The sequence below is a fragment of the Apteryx mantelli genome, chromosome 5 (assembly GCF_036417845.1).
Source record: "Apteryx mantelli isolate bAptMan1 chromosome 5, bAptMan1.hap1, whole genome shotgun sequence".
In the NCBI taxonomy this organism is placed as follows: domain Eukaryota; kingdom Metazoa; phylum Chordata; class Aves; order Apterygiformes; family Apterygidae; genus Apteryx; species Apteryx mantelli.
The window spans coordinates 73,650,587-73,673,254 of NC_089982.1; the positions used below are offsets into that span (position 1 = coordinate 73,650,587).

Below are 22,668 nucleotides of genomic sequence, written 5' to 3' on the forward strand. Positions count from 1 at the left end.
ATTCTCATTTATCATTAGAGTTAATTTAATTGGAAGGACAATTATTCTCATTTCATACAGTACATATCTATTGTAAATTCTGTAGTTTTGCCAATTCTGTACTCAATTCAGGATTGGAAAATTAGATATTTTTTGCCCCTGCATGCCAATATATCTGAACACATAACACTGTATGCTTCTGTGTGCAGATGAAGTATACAATAATTTCTTTGTGACCTACAATACACATCATCAACATCTTAAATCCAACTTAAATTCATTCTTTTTTAGTTAAGCTAAATTATCAGTTTGATTTGTTCTGTAGGCAAATCTTGGAAATTTCAAATGCCATAGCAAAGGTGTTGGGAAGATTTGCAACATATTAGAATAATGCTGTATTCAGAATGCTATATATCAAACTGTACAAATCCACAAACAACTCACCTTTTTGTCAAGCAGTTTTTCTTTTCCTTATATAACTAAATAAAGTTTAACTAAAAAAAAAAATTGGCAATATTATTATCATTGCCCCTGTTAAACACAGGAGAGGTATTTTGCCCACTTAGAAATCAATGACATGGGATTAAGGGTTTTTTTTTTTTTTTACCATAACTCTAATACTCTCAAAATATATAAGAGATACTAATTTAAGGTATGCTAGTCAGTCATAAAGAAGCAGAGAGAGATTTTTGCTGCTGCCTATCAAAACCCCAGAAGCGCGCTGGCAATGCCCAGTCAGACAACACGTGTCCTGGTGATCCAACCAGGGCTGGCTAGGGGCAGAGTGGCTCCAGCCCATGTTCTCCATGCGCCGCTCCCCAGGAACGGGCTGGTTGTATGCATGGTGTGCAACACTTGAAGTGATTCCCTGGCAATTATCCAGCACTCGGGTCTCTGTGCCTGCTCATTCACAAGTTTCTAGCTCCTCATAAAAGTCACCCTGAAGATACCTTTGCACCACGCATTTCATGGGAAAGCGCTGACTGGAGCTGAACTCAAACTCCTCAGCTTAAAGCTCCCTCCAAACTTCTGGTGAGGGAGGGAGGGAGCTGCAAAACTCCCTCCCTCCCCAAGCTGGAGCAGGAGTCACTGCTGTAGGAGACCAGATCCCTTTTGAGCTCCATGTAATCCCGTTCTGTGCCTGAAACATTCTTAATAATGCAAAGAACCTCTAAAAGCTTGTATTTTCTATAACATCCCCAAGATAATACAGCAATCCAGCTTATCGGTGTTATGTGCAGGTGGATATTGCAAGAGGGCACCTGCAGGTACACAACAGTCTTGGCTGGTGTTGGAGGACTGGCACAGCTACGTCCACATGGCCCACTCTCAAGTTCTCCACAGCACTGATGTGAGCCCTCTGCCTGGGGACAGTCCTACTCGCTCTGCACCCACAGGAAGCACTCCACATTGGCAGCACAGATGCATATTTTCTATCTTAGTCCTTTCTGTTTGCAGAAATCTTAGGACTTTCTGCTGATACAGCCAGATAGGACTAAGGTGTTTATTCATGACAATTTAAAAGATGAGTGTATCAGTTTTGTGCAAATACACTGAAATATAAAGAAGGATTCAGAAAATAAAATGGGAACTCTGTGGTGTAACATTACATTAATGATTGTCAGGTGGTTGTGGGAATTATTATCTTGTAAAACACTAGCTACTGGATTTACTTCTCTGTTTTAATTCCTGCTTTAAGTCCAGTAGCTCTGTCTTAACTGAAGCGTATCTTTCTTTTGTAAGAAACATCTCATCTTGATTTTCGAGCATTCCATAATGGAGAAGCTAAACAACACTCAATTAATTGTTCCAGTTATTAATTCCTCTCAGACTTAAAAATGGCCACCTTACCTCAGCTTGAATTGGGCTAGTTCCAACTTCCAATTCTCTTTGTCTGTTGGGCTAACGAGTTCCTTGGTCATTATTTTTCTGTTGTTCATACATGCATTGACATATGGTCATCTCATCACTTTTCAACCCTTTCTTGCTGAAGCATAAAAGACTAAATTCCTCAGCTCTCTCACTAGAAGGCAACACTTTACAACAACTCCAGCATGCTGATACATAGCTCACAACACATGGCATTTAATACCTATCACAAATGCTGGATATTTTCACCATGCTTTGAATAAAAATTAACCCATTCCTTTCCCAATTGCTTTCTAGTTACTTTTACAGTCTTGCTTCTTCAGTAGTGACCCCAAGAATGAAAAAAACAAACATGATCACAGCATTATGGTTATCTTTCCTTAGGTCTTCCAGGGCATTTCTTTCCATTTATTGCAAAACTCTACAGACTGGATCTGATTCCATTTTGAGTAAGACTTCTGTGGCCTTCCTTGCCTACAAAGAGAATTGAGGAACTCCATTAACTCCCTTCCTCAAGATTATGATGCCAAATGCAGGAGGAGCAATAGGTGTACTTCACCTGACATTTACCCATCAGCAAGTGAGGATGAGGCTGTTAAGATCTCAGGTGTATTTAATCTACAACTCTCACCCTCCATTTGCCTGCCAGGAAATCTATGAAGAAGGCAACAAAGCAGAGGAAGCATGTGAACTTTCTACCAACCCAACAGTAATAGAGTAGAGAAAAAATAATTATAGGACACAATTCTCCCAAGTCACATCCTGGAATACAGGAATCATAACCACTCTTCATGGGCAGCTGAAGAAAGGCTGTGCCTATAAAAACTTGAAATCTATCCTACAGATGACGTGCTCTACCTCTAGTCTGCCTCCACGCAGCAGCTTGCAGGAGTGAATTGAGGCCACCACACGCACTCTGCTTCAAATTCTCACCCCAAAGGACAAGTGTGTCTAGTGCCGAGGGCAGCCTCAGGGACACCCTTAACTGGCTGCATAGATATAGTCTTTGAGTCATAGACACCAACAGGCACTTTGTCAGCACAAATCAGAGATCCTCAATACATAATATAACAAATACTTTCAGTTTCAAGGTCCTCAGAATAACAATGCTTACAATTACCCAGATTAAACATGCAGGATTTTGAGACACCTGGGGAAAAAAAAAATCATAACATGACACACTGTGCATCCTCAAATCCAGGCAGATTTAATAAGCTGCTCTAAATGCTCTGCACTCCTCCTGTTACAGCAATTCATGTTTAAAAGGTCTCACGTCTCTTCCTGAGCATACTCACCATAATGGAAACATGAAAGACAACTAAGTATGGTTAGCAGATGACAATCCGTTGATGAAGAAGATCAAAGTTTCTCTTGGGCAAAGCATGCAGACAAAGGATGAGATCAGTACAGAAAGGCAGGTGGTAGGAAGGTGAGAAAAAGGGAAAGGTGAAAAGACAAGTAGAAAATGAAGCTGCAAACAGCAAGCGTAAAGATTTTTAACTCACTTGAGGAGGAAGAGGGTTTAAAGATCTGTTAGAGAAGAACTGGGAAGGGAGAATCCCAGACGTCAAACACAGAGAAGCAGAGAGAGTGCCTGAATGCCTGATGTCTTCCACGGACCTAATGAAAGAATACAGGAAAGCAACTAGTGTCAGGCAAAACCAAATATGGTTAATTAAAAAAACCTGGAAACTTCTCATTGACTACAAAGTAACTGTGTCTTTAAGTCTTATTATTCAAATTAGAGATCTGCAGATGGAATTTTGGAACAGGAGAATTAATAGCTGCTGAATGTATTAGTCTTAAAAAGTAAAACGAACTAATGGCTTTCTGACACATTTTTAAAATGAATTCAGAGTTCATGAAGATAAGAAACTACTGCAACAATTTTCTGAAGTCTACATGGGAGAGAAACATCAAGCAAACTCCCCTTTTGTGGCATTCTCTACCAAAACAGAAAAAAACTTTTTTTCAGAGACTCATTTCTCATCTGCAAATGACAGCCAATTAGCAGCACACCTACTACAACAGCATCCAAAGGAGACCGGAGCCCCATGACAGCAGTTTCTGTAAAAGCCTCCCCTAGTGGTACACAGAGCTCCTGAAGAACGCACTATGTAAGGCCGTTTACAGATGGTCTGTGTCTTCATTACCCTTGCAGCAGTCACCGGGTGCATCACAGCAGAGCAGCCCATGGGCTGCAGTCACTCCTCGTGGGGACATGACCACAGAGAGGGCAAGCAAGGACAAATAACCGCCACAGCCACCGCACCAGCCCCGGAGAAGCAGCACATTGATGTGATATTGCATCCGCAGGCAGAACACAAACGGGAAGCTAGCCTTCAGCAGAGGAGGGAAAAGGATGACAAAAAAGAAGATGTAGCACCTGTGTTGCCCTGTCACACTTCAGAGAAGTGAAGACTGACAGGGGAAACCCTTGAAGGTCAGAAGGGAGTTTTACACACCCAGATCTTCAAACCATATCTTCCAGTGCTTATTTTAGTAAGCAAAGAAAGCCACGTAAAGTACAACTGCCATAAAAGGTATTAAGCTGCAGAAGTGCTTTGTTTCCTAAATCATACATTTACTGAGGGATCAGTAACAGAATATTAATAAGCCAGGCTATGTTTGTTTGTGGCTTTTCTTTTTGAACAAGGGAATATTTCTGACTGTCCTGGAGATTTCCAGCACCAAAGTGTCAGACTATAAAACACAGCACTGCTGCTATTTCACCAAATCCCAGTTCTAAGACTAGAAACAAAGGAAAAGAGAACAAAAGTTAACCTCTCCTGATGACCCTCTTGTACTCTAAATGCTACAGGAAATTGCGCAACAACAAACATTAATCACGTACTGACACTATTTCGCACGTTTCTGTCAATATGTCATTGGCATGAGAATGTGGACCCTCAGTTTGCAGTGACATAACCTGCTATCTTCAACCTCTCTCTCTTTCCGTCCTCTGCTTCTCCCACTTTCCTGGTGGGTCAGGCCGCAAAGGAGATTACGATACTCTGTGGCAGGGATTTATGCAGAGTGCAGCACGCTGAGGCCCAAGTCTTTGCAGGACACTCAAACCTGTGCTGAAGCAGAAGTAACGATGGGAGGTCTGAACGGCCAGCACCTATCTCCCAACAGCGCAGAGCACGTTGCCTCTCCCTGGCTTTGCTGCTGCCTGCCGTGGCGCAGCCCGCACATGTTGCAGGAGTCCTGAAGATGCTTTGTGCTGCACCAGGAGCTAACCTGGCCTGCGGCCAGCTCTGAACCGGACGAGTTCACCCATCGGGTCTGCGACACCGTTACAGAGCAAGCATAAACTCAGCACAGCTGAAATGTGGGTCTACAGAGAATACAGGCCATCCTGCAAATAAATAAAGCAGCTACAAAAGGTATGCAATGATTATCTAAGGATACTTTCACATGGATGAGTCACAGGTAAATTTAGTTTTGCAGAAAAAGGAAATAATTCAAGATGGTGACAAAACCATAAATAGGATTCTTATGATATATAACTCTCTGTCCCCTCCTCCCCCCCCAAACAACAGAAAAAGATGATAAACTGAGCTCAGAGATCATTGGCTCTTCCTCAGAAAAAATGATTCATAAATAACTGCCAACAGTCTAAACACTAGATTTGCTACTAGTTTCACTATCAAATTCCTTTAACTCTCCACAGCATTATAAAGAAAGAAAAGGTATTTCAATTCTTAGATTAATCTGTTTAAAAATAATTTAAAAAATTAATCTGCATTTAATGGTCTGAGAACCTCGGTTCTGATTACTGAAAGACAGCATGAAAAGTGATAGTGATAGATTAGTGATCTTCAGGAATCCCATTTAAAAAATAAAACTAACTACAAGTATAATTGCAGCAGAAGTCAGAAAATGGTATTTCACAGTAACACAAGTTACTATGCAAAAAGAGAGCAAAAAAGACTCCCATCCTGCTTCCAGTGAAGTCATCACCCATTTTATCACTGATTTTAGAAGAAATCAGCCTGGATACCAACTAAAAAAGTATAAACAAATACTATGGCATTATGCATTATGCCTGAAGAGCTTCCAGCTTTGCTGTGATCTACTCAGAGCCTACTGATCTATGCAGACTGGATGAACACTCAGGCGTCAGAAAGGGAATGAGCAGACTGATAAATCTTCTTTCAAAATAGTACTGAATAAAGCTTCACTAAAAGCATCAGGAGTTGTTTGTTTTTGGATGAGAAAGTCTGTTCTAGAAGGAGAGCAGAAATGATTCATATAATTCTGAACATGACTTCTTCATGGTTAGCCAACATTAAAGATGTGTCATTTTTTAGATAAGAAAAGATATGCATCCATTAATTTCAAATGAATTATTTTCTTCTCTTTCCCTCTCCCACGAAATCTCTCCTATTACCTATTAAGCATTTGAGTTTCACTGAGGGGAAAAAATATATAGGTTATATACTTGTCTGGTTTATAACAGCATTCGTAACACAGAACTGCAGGGTTTGAGGTGCATTCCATGTGTATTCACTGTTACATCGATGTGGTTATTATTTATTTTTGTATCCCTGCATTCTAGTCCTGGAACAGTATCAAACTGTACAAAAACAGAACAATGAATATGTCTTCCCTCCAAAATTTTTACAATTTCTATTATATATTTAAAAAATGATAAACTACAGAAATTTAGCACCTCTATTTTGTTGTATTAACAATGCAACAATCTGTCACCATTTTCTATGTAGAAATATTCATGTCTAGCTGCTATGACAACATGATCTTTTATTCTTACTTTCCATTTGAATTCAGGATTTAAAAAAAAAAAAAAAAAAAGCTTTTGCTCCATGGCAAATTAAATTGAGATGTACAGTGAGAAATTTACATTTAGAAAGAAAAAGTGAACTTCTAATATATCAGTAAATTGTTTTTGACTTTCCTGTCAAGGCTCTCCGGAAACAGTTTGATGCTTTTCTCTAGTATATTGGCCTCGATGCCTGGTACCGTCAGAAAAAAAAAAAAAATCAACTGCAATGCTTACTTATTACTTAATGATTTGCCAAAATAATTGGCTATATGTATTGTGTGTCAGCAAACAGGCTCAAGTTCAGCAAGATATTCAGCTAGAGCTTAGCCCAACTCAAGTAAGCATAGCTGTACAAAATGAGGATGGAAAAGAAAAGCTGGAGTAGTGGAAAGCCATTTAAAAAAATTAAGTTCCTTTAAAATATCTCTGTCTTCTGAGACTATGCCATAGCGGTCAGATTTGATCACGTTAGTCACAAAAACAAACTGCTCAGTTATCTTTGTGTTCTGTTCCAGAACTACAGTAAAGAGACCTACAACGTTGTGAAATATGATTTTCTAGTTCACATGTCAAATATTCAAATCATATAGCTTCTTCTCATTAGCATTCATTGCCAACGGACCAATATTCAGGAATATACACAGGAAGGAACCTACTGAGAATAAAAACCAAATTACTTTGTTGCATAATGTGCATCAAGGATATGACCTGTTAAGGCTAAACTCACAAAACAAGTAACTAGGAAGCTTTCCTATGAAATATTTAAAAATGTTTTGTTCTCTAGACAATTCTCCTGAGAGTGCAAACTGTCTACGTTCCAAAGATATCCCTGTGCATAAATACTGATCACATTCTCCTAATTTATTTGCTAAACAATTTGGCACTGCCACTTTACAAAAGACATTAACTATTAACTTAGCTTTATATTGTAAAGAGGACAAAAAACTCTGTGAATCTTAATTTTCTGAATAATTTGCTCATATTTGTCTGCACAACAGAACAAAGCACCAGAATGATTCCAACTGTATTTACTATCACAATGCATTTTAAGGAAAACATATCAATCATGATGGCAGGCTTGTACGTGTACCACGTAGAGAAAATGACGTGTAGCTGTACCAACACATGTAGAAGGAATTAGCAAACTAAAACACGCTTGTTGAATAATAATGTAAGCAATATTTTAGTAGTTGACTGAAAATACCTAAAATATCAAAAGCTCTCTAACACAAACCCCATACTTTTGCCTCCCCAAATAATAAAAAACAGAACTATGACACTGAAATTCACATTCAGTATACATATGACATGAAAATACTGTGCTCAAAGCACAAGTCCAATTCTCATCCTCAGTGTACTGGCCATTCCTCTGAGAAAACTCTGACCTCATCCCCTGCTTCATTACAGCTTACAGAACCATCTACTGAAGTATAAAGTGTCAGAAAACCCATCTATTCTACTGGGTGACACTAAATGTAATAAAACAAAATGCAAAGCTATGGAAAAACTGATTTTGTGACCACAGCTATAAAAACGGTGAGATTCCTTTAAAGTACAGAACCCATTCAGACTGACTGCAATTACTCATTAATGAATTACAAGCACACATTCTTCCTTTTTCCCTTTATGTTTTGCAAATCACTATCCTTAAAACAGCTAATTCAGTGAAAAATAATAATTACTCTCCAATTCTCATACTCCACTTTTAGCATAGACAATTGTCATATAAACCTATCTAGTGTCTTCAGAATCAGCTAAAAACCTGGAAAATGTACAACAATTTATAAAGCACAAGACTGAGATGAAACCTTTAAGGAATTTAGACCAGAAGTTAAAGGACTGCTGCTCACCAACTTGCAGAATGAATGAGAAACTAACATTAAGAGAAGGGGAGCTTCTCCTGTTAAATGTCATGCAACAGCATTAACAATGTTACGTACGTAACATATGTACATCTAACACTGTAACAATGAGAGGTAAGACAAGGTGTGCATTATAGGTCCTGAAGAAATCAGAAACAATATTGTGTCTATCCAATATAGTAGTTAAGTTAATGCTGTAGCCTTTTTGGACAATCAGCTTGCAAGACTGGGATTCATCTCACCTACCTCCAGACACCTACAGGTGAACTAATCAGTCCAGGCTTCAGACTTTAGTGTCAGTGGGTGCAGCTGCCATTTGACATTTTTCTAGATGTCTACCTTAGGATGAGAATCATCATACCGTAAAAGCGAATCGCATCCTTTTTCATCACCGAGTAAAAGAAGGAGCTCAGGGCAATCTAGTGTAAAAGTCCAGATCACAGAGACCTTCATGTGATCAGATATATTGCACCACCAGTAAGAGATGAGAGGAACAGGTATGCAGTTATTGAATAGACGTTACTGTCAACAACACTGTTGTTTTTCCCCATTCCCTCCAGGGGAGGGAAGGGAACAGAAGTGAGAAGAGGGCACGAAGGAGCAGGCAGCAATTATAAGCAAGTAAAAAGTCTCTAAACAACCAACAGCTCCTCCAGGCCTCACAATGAATGCATTTCTCTAAAAGACTCATTTGGGACATTCACAATTGCCCAATTCCCAAGCTTTGAAACGATAAGAGATGATAAAGTAAGCAAATATTAATGAACAGATAATTCAAATGAGAACGTTTTAGGCAAAACTCAGGCATTACAGGATTAGGCATTTATAAATGTAGCACTCTGTCCTAATGAACCAACAGTCCATCAGGATATCAGAGGAGAACTGTCCTACAAAAAGATGTTGTCTTCCATATGCAGAATAAAATTAAGCTCTTAAAAATCTTACAAACTTCTCCTGCCTCCTGTGGTCAGTGAAATCCTGAGAAAATTCCAAGTCTGATAACTACTCATGTTAATTTAAACTGAGCCACAGTTTTAAGCCAGAAAAATCTTCTTTCATTTATAGCCCATAATTCTTATAGGTTTGCCAAGATGTACATTAGACATACAGAGGGTGTTCAATTCAGCAGTGTGAAATGAAGTTCTGGTGGAGATTGCACACAATACTTAAAATAAACTGATGACAATTGCAAAGCATATTATGACCATTATATTCTATATGATAAAGTCATATAGCGCAGGAAGGCTGCTGGGCGTAGGAAGCTCTAATCAACACCTGAAGACTCGTCAATAAAGATGCTCTGGTCAAATATGTTCCCAAAAGAGAGACAAATGAATTCAGGTGCCAGAAGACAGATAAATCCCTGAAATGCAGCTAGTGAGTGTATCTACAGTTATTTGTGTAGCATGGTGTAATGAGATAAAAGCAGTTCTTTCTACTCTAGCTATTCCAGACTATCCAGGCCTTTTTATCCGATATTTAAGAGTAAAGCTGAAACAAATCCTTTTATTTTCTTGAACATTCAAAGACACAAAGCAATCTTCGCATTTCTGTTTTCAGGTGAGCTGCCAACTCAAACAGTTTTGAGGCAGTTTTTGAAGTAGTATTTTCAAACTTGTATAAGTGACTTAGTAACTTAAATCCTACTGGGCACCTTCACTGCCTTCACTGAGGCATGTTTCAAACAAGCATCTAATTTGTGGCCAGATTTGACTTCATACAACCAGTCACAAGGATGACCTACGAGAACTCCAATCATACAACAAACCTTGGCTATATCAATATCCGTCTATATAGTAATTCCAGTCTTGCTATAAAATGATGTGTTATATTACAATGCAAAATTATTAAAAAAAATAAAAGGTCAAACTATTAAGCAAAGGAAACTTTTGGAATGGAAAGGAGACAGACAAAGTGTTGTGATTTAAAAAAAAGAAAAAAGGAGATATGGAAGGGAAAAAAATAGAACCTGTGAGGAAAGAAGCAGAAGCAAGAGAGACATTTGTGCTAACTGCGTAAGAATATTAAAAAGCTATAGCCCCAGGACACACACACAAACTGAAAAATGAATCCTGTTTTATGGTTTTAGTTATATAAATAATTCAGTTATATAAATAATCCTATCCAAAGATTTGCAAGAATATTTACCTTTCTAAACCACAACACATCTGAAAATAAGGCATTAAATATATAGTCCAGTATTTTTGTTAAAACTTGCTAGATATTCCCTATCCCTAAAATAAATTAATACTATAGTGAGATAAAAATATACTTGATCCTGTTGTTTTGAACAGTCACATAACAATTTTCTGGATAAGTCTCCTCGAAACCAGCATTGCTATATAGTTATAAAAGCAAGAACCACTGTGCAATTTACCAAGATAAATATCCCAATTACCAAGGAAATGCAGGAAATAATTCAGTTAGTTACAATTTAAGAAAGCAAATTACTTCCATGCTCCTGTAACTTTTGTTTTCAGCTTCTACAGATTTTATAGTTGCATAATACTGCCTTTAACCTGAGTTACCAGGAGCTAACCATAAGATTGAACAACAAAATACAGTCTATCGGACCTTTTTTCAAATTCTGCTGAAGAACAGATGACCTTTAATAGCTGCATGTTTCTGTCATATAATCCTGACTTGCCTTTCAACAAAATAGGAGTGTTTCTCTGCTCTACCCAGTGGTCCATCTGATTCCATCTATGCGATATCTTTCTGCTGGCACTAAACTGTCACTCCTTAGATTCTGATCCAGGTGTTTCCAAAAGATGCGGCTGCACAAAAATGCTGGCACCCAGTAGGGGATCACTTCTCTAGGACAAAAATGACACTGTTTTGAGAGCTGAATGTGTTAGGTGATAATAAAATATACCCTTTCAACATTTTTTTTACCCATAAAAGTTTTCCTTTACATTATGAACCACTGAGAAGCAAAACTAGTATTTCACCTGAACTGGAAAATTTGCATGCCTAAAGCTTAGATGGAGCTGCGACTTATACAGGTAAAGCAATAAAAAAAATGACAATTTTCAGTTCCCACAGATGGCTATTTAGTACTGTTCAAAAACCTGAAGTACTGCAGTCATATGCCTAAACAGATATTATGAAAAAAGATACTCAAAAACATTTTTTCAGAGGTTCAGCTGATGATAAATGTAACGTAAGAGCAGTAAATTCTTACTCTTCTAAAGCCTGAAGCATGTTCCCAGATTCTTCAAAAGACAGTATATCGATGAATTGGTCATTCATAATTATATCTTCACTAAAGAGATCACCTGAATTAAATTGAGCGTGTTCCAGTTTGTGATTTTGACTGAGTTCATGTCGTGGCTCCTAAAAAAAATTAAAAAAAAAAAGCTTCAGATTATAAAGATTTTACACTGAGAGCTTAATCTTATTCTACTGTAGCTAACACTGAGTTAGTGGAAAGACTCCCATTTATCATCAAACTGTAGAGCTGGACAGGGTGTAAAGAGATTGTGTAGTTCAAGTACAGACTTAGACCTACTTCTACTGTTGTTTCAGGTTGAACTTTTTTTATATAACCAATCTGGAATACAAATAAAGAAATCAATGGAGAGGACAGAAGACTCTATATTGACTCCAGTAGGCTTGCAAAAGCCTTCTAGGAGGTTATATTCCACTATAAACTGCTAGGAAATTTAAAAAAGAATTACTATAATATACACATTATATATGGCAAGATTACAGCATTAGGAGGTGAACAAATGAAACACTAATCCTATGAATGATGGAAGTGACTCACCTAATTCACAGGTCAGATAGACTCCCTTGAGACTAATAAAATTGCTGTACAAAAAACCTTGCTATAAATACCTGATACTGGGACCAATTTGGTCAATTTTTATGATTTCATTATCACAGCCTTTTCCATAAAAAGAAACAAAGCAAGGCCTTTCCATTTACAGAGATTATTTCTTCAGGCCTAAGAGAAATGAGAATTGTTAATGGAGTAATTTTCAACCATAGAGAATAAGGCTGGAAGTGATTTTGTGAGGTCATCTGGTCCATCCAATGGCCCGGGAGAGGATGCACCCTGCACACTGAGACAGGCCTATCACTAGGCAGAAGGGTTACTCCAAACAGAAAAAAAAAATCATTCGCTCTATTGGGTCATTTCTCAAAAATAACAGAAAACACCAAATAAATTGTCCACAGAATATAAACCACAAAGAAAATATATCTTTCTTCCTACTTTTTGCTGCTTCACTTAATCATATATAGATGACTTGGCACATGCATTTTCTTCAAAATTTATTGTACAGTGTGAAAAGTTGCATCTGACACAGCATTTTCACTTAGAGATAGGAAACTGATACTCGTATTTGTATAAAGCCAACTGTATACAGCTAATCCAGAAACAAATTATCGCCAGCGAGGCTGCCCAGGCCTCTGAAGTATGCTGCGCTGCACTGTAACTCTTCCCAGATATTTGCCCAAGCACAGCAATCTGCAACAGCTGATGTCTCTAAGAGTTGCCCCTACCCATTTCCAAACTGCCCCTTCTCTGTCCCCAAGCAGTGTCAGACGCCACCTCTTCCCTGCAGACATTTCAGTTCTAATCTCAAGCTAAGCGCAGTAAGTCAGAGCACGCTGGTGGAAAGCATCCTGGCAGGGAGAGCAGCGACCATCGCAGCAGCCTGCGCAGGTAACGAAAGGACCTGGGGCGACCATCGCTGCTTCTGGGTGTGGGGCATCAGTTCTCCAAGCAGGGTAAACCAAAGGCAACCCGAAGTCCTCTGAAGTGTATTTCCCGCACAGGACTGCCTCCAGGCTCCTCCAAATGCGCCAAAGCACTACATTCCCCCCCAAGAACTGCAGCTAATGGGCTCTTTAGATTTAAAGTCAGTTTGTATAGGAGGAATAAAAACCCCTCATAGGTCTCCAGGCAGCCACATACACACACTCATTGCAATGTCTACAGCAAATCTTATTTTATTTACACTTCTTGGGGAATTTTTTTTAGAAATCTTTATACAGACACTTTCCTTACATATTCAAACACCCAGAAAGATTTAATTTGTAAAAGTCAGACCACTAGCGAAGAAAATTCAGACTGAAATCCAAAGGTAGCCACATAGCTACCTCTGAAATTTCTGTCAGTGTGAATTGTCTCAATTTCAGAGCACCAGTGAGCACAGTTTATACTGCCCCTTTCGCCCAAGAGAGATTTCTCAGACTATGTGTTTCTCACCTCTAACACATGTTCCCATCCTAAACCCATACACATACCGACATACTGACTTGACCATGCCCAACCAAAATCACAAAGGACAGAGTGATGCTACCCCAGTAGCCCAGTGGTTAGAAACTTCAGTGAGACCCACCATTGTCTGAGCAGAGCAGGGGTTCAAACCTCCAAGCATCCGCCCTCCTAAACAACTGCCCTGATCACTGTGATGCTCTGACTGAGGTCTCTAGCTCTCTTTTGTGGAAGTTATTCCACTTTACTTAAGTATCAGTAACTAACAGAAGCCAGGTCTCCAACTTGGGCCAACCTGACGAATATTTATCAGACATTTTATTATTTTCTCTCTCTCTCTGGCCCAGTATGCACTGAAACATTTTCTGCAAACTGGCACAGCTTAGATGAAGAACACTGGCAGTGCTCCATCCCAAAACTCAATTGTTTTGCTCAATCATGCAAGAGATAGAGGCGTGTCCAAAGAACTGAGACCTACATTCAAATCCCTATTCTGGATAATCATCAACATAATTTGGAATCAAGTCTGCTGCAATCCAGGTGAGTGGTGTAGTTCCTTACATGCCTGAGACATCCTGCCTCTCATTTGGGGGGAGGAAGGAGGGAGGAGGAAGAGCAGGAGGAAGAAGGAAAGCTCAGGGCCAAAGAGTGATCTCCTTCACCCTGATCTTGAATATCCATATCTTGACAGCAGCTCTTTCGACCAGATTATCATTCCTACACTCCTCTGCAAATCTGATTGTGCTAAAGATATGCAGAGATATACATACCTGAGAATCCAATCCAGTAGTTGGTGATTTTTTGTCTTCAAAAATTGTTTAGGCAATCTCTATTAGTTAGCAAGTAATATCATCATATATGATTGATGCAAAAGTTAAATAAAGTGTTGTTAAAAAAGTATGACTCACCTGGTTTTTATCTCGGAAACTCCATTTTAATATCTGGGTTCGGTAAACAACACATAAAACAGCACATGTCAATACAAGGGAAACAAGAAAAGCAATGAAGAATCCTGCAGCATGAATGCCATGGCTGTATGAAATCTGAAATGAAAAGACTGTATTATTGAAACTACATTTGAAATACACACCTAAAAATCAGACTCAAACATTATAGCTGTAAGCAACATAGTAAATTATTTTTAAATGGCTTCACACAACTTAGGAGTTTCTCAGTATTAAGTTGTAACTACTACAGTTCTATTCATATTTTCAAACCAGGGTCTATTTTCCATAGATTTTAATACCAGTCTTCTCCACTATGTTCACCGAGTCTAAAAAACCATGTAATTCAAAACAATAGAACTCAAACAGATTGAATTTTAGGTGATGTGGCTTTTGAGGGAACAATACTTAATAGCCACAATACTTAATAGAGATGCCAACATCCTCTAACTCTGGTTGAAATTAATGGCATTTGGAATCTCTTGGAAGCTCTGAAAAATCAGCCTGATGTTGGCTACCTAAATTAACAGCTATTTTTAAAATTCAACAAAACTCAGTAATCAACACAAGAAAAAGTACCAATATGAGTTTAGAACAAATATGTAACTGACAATTGACAAAACTACCCAATTTGTTTACATGCTTGCAGTTTCTGCAAAGCCAAAGTCAAGAAAGAATAGCAGGAGTGCAAGAACCACAAGTCAGCTAACTTCTTACTAGGCCTTTCAGTCTAGGTATTAACATAATCTCTAAATTGAATTGTATTAAAAATTAATTTTTATTTCATGCTCCATGTAGCAGAAGTTAATTCAATGTTTGTTTAGTTCTTTGAGATCTTTGGATGAAAAACATAGCATAGCCATTAGTATAATGTTTCACCACAAAATAATCTCTCTGCCGGGGCTAGAACTTGTAAATAATTAACATGCTGCTCACAAGTAGGGTTTGGTCATTTCTCAGAGCAGAAATCTCAGAGCATTCCATGGAGTCACGGGTAATTCTGCACAGGAAGCATTAATCTAAACTGTGGACAACATTTGAAAGGATTTATTCCAATTGAATAGCACAATTTGATCCTTTTACTGCCTATTTAGTATATGTCTGATACATGTTTTGGTACACTGAAAAAAACTGTCATGTCCCTCTAAATGAAAGACTGCTTCAGGTTAGACTTTATCGTTTATAGGCCCAGATCTCCAAAGGCAATGGAAATGCTCAGTCCTCACTGATTTCAACCTGATTTCAGCTGAATTAGACTATGGTGCCAGTATCAAGAAGATCTTGACATCAAGAAGTTAATACAGGCTATAATTTACCATTTTCACAGTTTCAGAAATACCCAGGGCTTAATTGACAGTATTGCATATGAAGAGTCAACAATTGCTCTGACTGACAGAAATGTGGGGATTTTTTTTTTAAATGCACTTAGTTTAAAAATGATGAAACACTCGGAACGCTTTGAGGTTCCCTAAAATGTTTTGGGACTAAATGTTTATCTGAGTAAGCAAGCCATGTACTGAATTCTTTCAAATACCTGTCAATACCTGTAAATTTTAAATGGGGAGGGGGAAGAGGAGGAATACATTAATTTCTCAGTTCCATGTGTTATTGCCAATGCATTGTCTGAATGTTTTTTCTTGATGTTCATCTGAAGCTATTGTGGCCTATTGCTTCAGTTACTCTCCTCTGTACCACTATCAACGACAGAGAGCATGCAGAACATATAAGCCAGCGCCAGCAGCAACTCGCACCTCTCCTGATTCTGCACAACCTCCTAATTCCTTGCCAGGAGCTCAATTAAAGCTGCATCATTTTGCATCAAAATGCTGTCATCTTTAAATTGAAAGGCAAAAAAGCCAAAACAAACAAACAAAAAAACGCTTTGGAACCACATAATTACTTTGTCTGAAATCACTCCCATTTGTCAAATTTCCAAGCGCTGTGTAATTTAGGGATCTTTCCTAGGCTTTTGTGAAAGCAGGAATATGGTGAGGGGTATGGGTTCAGTGAAGCCGAAAGGAAGACGGTGAAGTTTGACAGCAGAAAAGAGTTGGGTAGGGCATTATCCAGGCTTTTTAGGTTAAGTAAAAGACGAGACCAACTGGTGGGGGACAGTCAAGCTGTATGAGGGCAGTCAGTTCTACCAGAACTGATGGAGAAGAATCCCTGGGTAGAGAATTACCTGTGCTTTTATACTTAAATGAAATGAGTTCTGGAGGGACAGTCCATTTCACTGGGGGGCTGTCATCTCCAGCAGAAGGACAGAGCAGCGTCTAATGGGCTGTAACATCTTAAAGCATCACCATGCATGCTACGGGAGTGCAAGTCAAGCCCCTGAATGGTCACAGTGGCCAAGCTTCAAATCACTGACACATCAGCAAGCCTGAAAACCCGTATCCAGAACTAACTTCTTAAGTCACTTTGATACTGTGAAGTGAAGAAGCATTATTGGCCTGATCTTTTTTTTTTTTTTTTCCCAGAACCATTGTACTTCCACTGATTTGACAGAAGCTGAAGGAAACAGGCCTGACAAAATATCAGGTCAAAGTAATTATTATCATATATGCCATGCAGTGCACTTAGGCAGGAGAACTTCCTTTTGCCCTTTTCACTATGGCTATTCAGCATCAAAAACTTTCAACCGAGGGCAGAGGTATGCAGTATTCACAGCTCCCGAAGTGCTGTGGGAAGACATCTGGCACTGACACTCAGATGAGCAACGGTCAAATTTTTTATCCACAGAATTATCTTGTTACAGGCAACCAAGCACTTTTTTCCAGCAGAGCAGAAAAAAAAAATCCAGTGTTTGTAAAATTTTAAAGAATGGCATGACAGACAAGCAAGCAATCAAACCATGTGAAGGTTGACAGGAACAACTTAGCAGGGCACTGTTATTACTACATAATTAATTCTTTACCTTCCTATCTCAAAAGTCAACATTTAGTATTCAAATAGTAATATCTGTATATTGGCTTCACCACACACATGAACAGTTGCAAATAATTAATAAATAACTAGACTAAGAGCACTTATGACAGCTGAAGATAGTGATGAAATACATCTCACCTTTTTTAGCTGATTGTAATTTTCTTGCACAAACTGCTTTAATTCTGAAATATTTCATGCTTGACCATAGCCCAAAGGCAAATATTATGCATGTGAAACATGATGTGTTCCATGATTTCTAAGCTTAGTTTTTTTCCAACAGTAAGAGTATTCTTCACACACCTTTTCCATACATGTTAATTACAAAACCTGTTCATTTATCAAGTTCAAATGAAGCTGAACAAATTTACCTAACTATGGAATAGTCTCAAAGATCTTGTTGAGGTCTATTCTGTCAAGTTCAAGTGGGGGAAAAAGAATAGTATAAAGGTTTGAAGTTACAGTCATATACAGCAGGAATTTTCACAGTGAGCTAAGACCAATGTGGCTTACAGTCTTGGCTTAATCATCACCAACTGCTGCAGATCATTCACATTGAACCCCACAGTAAACCATTCATGAAGCTGTTTTCCTAGCCCAGTCAGTTACTGGATGGCTTATACCTTTAAGAAGAAAAGTTTGCAAAAAATACATTTATTGTAATTCCAAGCATAATCCTTAGCCATATAAATGCCATGCTTTTAAATCTGACTAGATCCTTATTGAGGGGCAATGAGTTCTCCAGCTCATGCATGTGTTTACTTTATATCATGTATAATTCTGGCTTTCATTTTAACAGTATGGGCACTTCATCTTCAATTATGAGAAAGCCAAGTTTGGATTTACATCTATTACACTAACAGAAGTTAAGAGGGCAGAAGAGACCTCTGGCGATGCAGAATACTGCAACAACAAGTCCAAAAAGACTAATGGACTTGGAAGGCAGAGGGGAATTCTTGGGACAAGCCTGTGAAAAGAATGAGTACTCGGACTTTCAGGACCTCCTTCAGGCAAGGTAGATCCCCCTTTTCTGTACATCTCAGAACAGAGAGTTCAGCTGAAAAATTCAGATGTTTCTCATAAAGACAGATGCATTAGATCATAAAGATAGATGCATGAAACTTGACTATATTAATGTAAAAAAAAGCCTAGTCTGTGCAAGATCAATGGTTAGGAACATGAATTTATGGCATACATTCAAGAATTCTGAAAACATACTAGGCAAATGATATTAATTTTTCATATAGCTTTGAAACACAGTGCTTTTGAAGCACTTGTTGGTAACCTTCTTCACTTTACAAATCATATGGGGTTAAATACATGGAGCAGATCAGACCCATTCAGTAGCCTTTCACTTCATAATATTCTCCCTTTTCAAAGACTCCATTTCTTCACCTTCACACCAAAAGGCCACTTCCTGTGTACTCAAACGTTGCTGTCCTTTCTATGCAGCATGTGTCTTCAATATTTCCCCTCCATTTCTACTTGTTCTTCAAATGCCCCATCGACATGACCTTTAGACTCTAAATGACACAACCATGGCAACGTTGCTTTGGGGTGAAGTAAACTATGTTCTTCTGCCTGAGCACAAAAAATCACAGTTTTTTGCCAACCAAGCCACAGCTACTTAAAAAAGACCTAGTGCAACAAAGCAGCTTGTGTGGGTAATGAGGGGTCAGGGAGGAAATACAAGCTTGGTGAAGAGATTACTCTAGCAATGAAACTGATAGATTCAGTGGGGAATTCCCTAATAAAGAAGTAAGCAGAAGAATAGCACTGCTTGCAGAGATCAATGTCATTTTTTAGATTAATGTGGCCTCTTAGAAACCATGTTAATTCAGAAGTCAAGAACAGGAAGTCATATTGAAAGGCTGACTGGTCAAAAAAAATAAAGGGAAACTTAAAATTGCAGTAAGAGAAGCACAGTTTACTTCTCAGGTTCTCCACATGGATATTTGTATCAGCATGATTCAAAAAACCTTCTCCCCCCTCTCCCCCAAAAAATCCACCCATGTTAAAGGCAAATAGCTTTCTCATGGTGCTTATACCCAGCAGCAAGTGAAAGCATTCCTCATCGCAGCTCCCTGCAGCTGTATAATTCTTCAAATGAAAAAAATTGCTAGGAATATCCTGGAAGTTTGTAGATTTTCCATACTAAATATTGGTGTTTTAAGACAAAAAAGCCCTACTACCTTGACTCCTGTTTTTCTTCCTATTAAAACCACAGAAGGCCAAATTTGTCTATGATTGATAGCTGGTAGTTGATAGTTGATGAGACTAAGCACATAAAAGTATGCCAATTTAGACCCAAGGATTTAATTTAGATCATCCATAAGTTTAAGCAGGGGAGTCAATATAATACCAAATCATAGAATTTACCTTGGTCTTTTCTTCTTCAGTTATGGTGAGTGATGTTGCCATTGATATGAGATGTGTTTTGTTCTAAGAGAGATATAAAAATATTACAAGTATTGCAAAACAAGCAGACTCCAATTTATAACACTGGCACACTGCCCAGAGAAGAAAAGCTATACTTTTCATTAAGTGTAAAGCTGGAAAAAAAATCTAATAGGAAAATGCAATATATTCAATGGTAACACCAATAGCTATGGAAGCAGCTGCTCTGAGAGATACACTGCCTGTCTAACCACACAGCCACACAGAAGCTTACTCTGATGCTCACAGAATTATATTTTGCCTTTGCCTATAAAATCTGGGTTGACTGAAAGTGCACTGAACAGAACCCAAAGTTAGCATATGTCTCTTTCAGGGATCAAGGCTTGCAATGCAGCCCAGAAGACTAGCACCTATCAGCTTTGCTAAATGCCCACCTGAATCTTCTACTCTTATGACTGCCCCAAGTCATGCCTTGTACCTCCCTAGCATCCCCCCTGTGCACATCAAACATTTTTCCCTCTAAAACAAAAAAGATACAGCAGTTGAAAATAAAGATATATCTGGGGTTTCTAACTACATGCTGTTACAAAAAACATAGGGAAAATATCAAACCATAATTCAAGAATCAGAAAAGTTTAGTCCGGAAGAAACTGCTGGTCCTGTCTCTTAGTGCTGGCCACTGCTCAAAGCAGGGCTATCTCCAGGGCTAGATCAGTTGCCACAAGGCCGTGTGCAACTGAGGTCTGAAAATTCATCAAGGTTGGAGATTCCACAGCTCCTCTGAAAAATTTGCTCCAGTGCCTAACAACTTTCATTGTAAAGAATTTTTCCATTATGAGTAATCAGAATTTCCATCACTGACACTTGGCTATCGGTTAAAAGAAAATATTTTCCAATAAAATACGGCAAAACTTTCAATTCCTCACAGACAACAGGGAACTCCATCTTACAAATTCATTCACGAAGAACTGTCAGTTTACATTACACTACACACATAAAATAAATGTGTTAACCATTGTCATTTTCAGGATACATAGATAAACTCATAAGCTATATAACCTATAGATAAGCTATAGGTTAACACACAAACAATATATCTCTCATCCTCTACCTATTTAAGGAAGCCTAGGACTTTCAGTATTTATAAGGAATAACTCATGTATTTATAAATTCACGGCAATCAACCAGAGAGGAGCATTTAAGAGCCTCATTTCATAGTTTTTTTTTTTTTTTTTTAAACAAAAATTGTTAAGAGCAAAATAAAATTGTAAAGGAAATACCAGTGATGAACTCCTGAAAGTTAGCTTAGCAGGCAGTGTCAAGACCCTGCCATTCCACATTTCTTTTCCATCAAGAAGTGCAGTGTAGTTGATTGCAAAGTATTCTCCAACTGTTAGAGAAAAAAAAGTGAGTAGATTAAGCAGGTGAGTGTACATCTACCAGTGTGATATTGTTCTCTAAGAAATCATGTCTGTGTTTTCTTAAATAAAACAGTAACTACATTCACTTTAAAATAAGCTAGTGGAGTTGTACGTCTCTATCTACACAAGAAGACTGGGTGTGATTCTCTGAAGAGCTGAGCCCCCAGCTGAGCTCAGTTGCAGTTACAGATGTTTATAAAATTTGAAAAGCAAGGCCAATATGAATAAAACATTTCAGAAGCTTTTTAGGTTTCTCTTTACGCCGTGCTTCCTCACTGACAAAAGTGCCCTCTTAGGAACCTAGCTGCAATAAACTCACAACACTGACTGCAAAGGAACTGAGCCTACCAGCATAGCCCAGACAACAGGGATATGGATAAATTTACTCTGTCCCAGGTATGGTTTACTGGATAATTTCTCAAAGATCCCTGGGGAAAGCTACCAATTTCCCTTTCCTATCTGGAAATCTTTCACCAGTAAAACACCTATTATAATACCTATATATATTTAAAACATAAATAGATATAACTGAAGACTTCTGAACCTCCAGGAGAAATACTCTGACCCTAAAAAGCAAGCAGCTAATTTCTTCTCCTACATAGATGTGCATAGGAAAAGTGTGATAAAGAAATCAATAAAAGGAAGACTTCCTTTACAAAGATAAAAAGATCTATCTGCTACCCAAGGAATACAATGACTCCAAGATTGGCAAGGGTTTGCATTTTTCCCCTTGTTACTTGCTCTGATTTGTAATTTGCCCCAGTCTGGAGAGAATGCATACTGAGAAGAGCCGCCTTATTTCTGACGAATCACCTTGCCAGCTTGCATGGGCTTTTGCAATTCCAACATACCTCAATATCTCAGCAAGCCAATCTGCTCTAGTTTTAAACCATTTACTCAGGAAAGTGTTAGCTTACTTTCTATCTTTTTAGCTTGGCTAAAGAAGTAAGATTTGTCAGATACGATTTGAAATTGCTTCTGCAGCAGCTTAAAAAAATAAAATAAAATGAACAAATAATACCATAAAAGATTCTGCTTCGTTTTGATGGTGGTGACTATTACAGAGTGCAAGGGCTCACTTCAGTGCCTGGGAGATCAGAGGCACTTCAAAGAGGGGAGCCTTTTGGCTCACATTTTTGTGAGTTAATAGAATTTTAAACTGCAACAACTAATAACCTTTCCTAGAGTTTTTCACCTGTATTAACTGATAATTAAAGAGTTTAAGGTTTAGCTTACACTGCTAGGAAAAAAAACC

At 38.3% G+C, this 22,668-nt stretch overlaps 1 protein-coding gene across 1 annotated transcript in view; it reads right to left on the bottom strand.

Annotated features, from left to right (window-relative positions):
- Nucleotides 1–22,668, bottom strand: part of EVC2 (EvC ciliary complex subunit 2) — a 78,415-nt gene that overhangs the window by 47,656 nt on the left and 8,091 nt on the right. Inside the window, exons 5-8 of the mRNA XM_067297254.1 lie at nt 21,273–21,382; nt 19,975–20,037; nt 14,635–14,769; nt 11,684–11,835 (exon numbers count right to left, since the gene is read on the bottom strand). Of these exons, the coding sequence (XP_067153355.1) occupies nt 11,684–11,835; nt 14,635–14,769; nt 19,975–20,037; nt 21,273–21,382 (460 nt within the window). The remainder of the gene's footprint in view (nt 1–11,683; nt 11,836–14,634; nt 14,770–19,974; nt 20,038–21,272; nt 21,383–22,668) is intronic.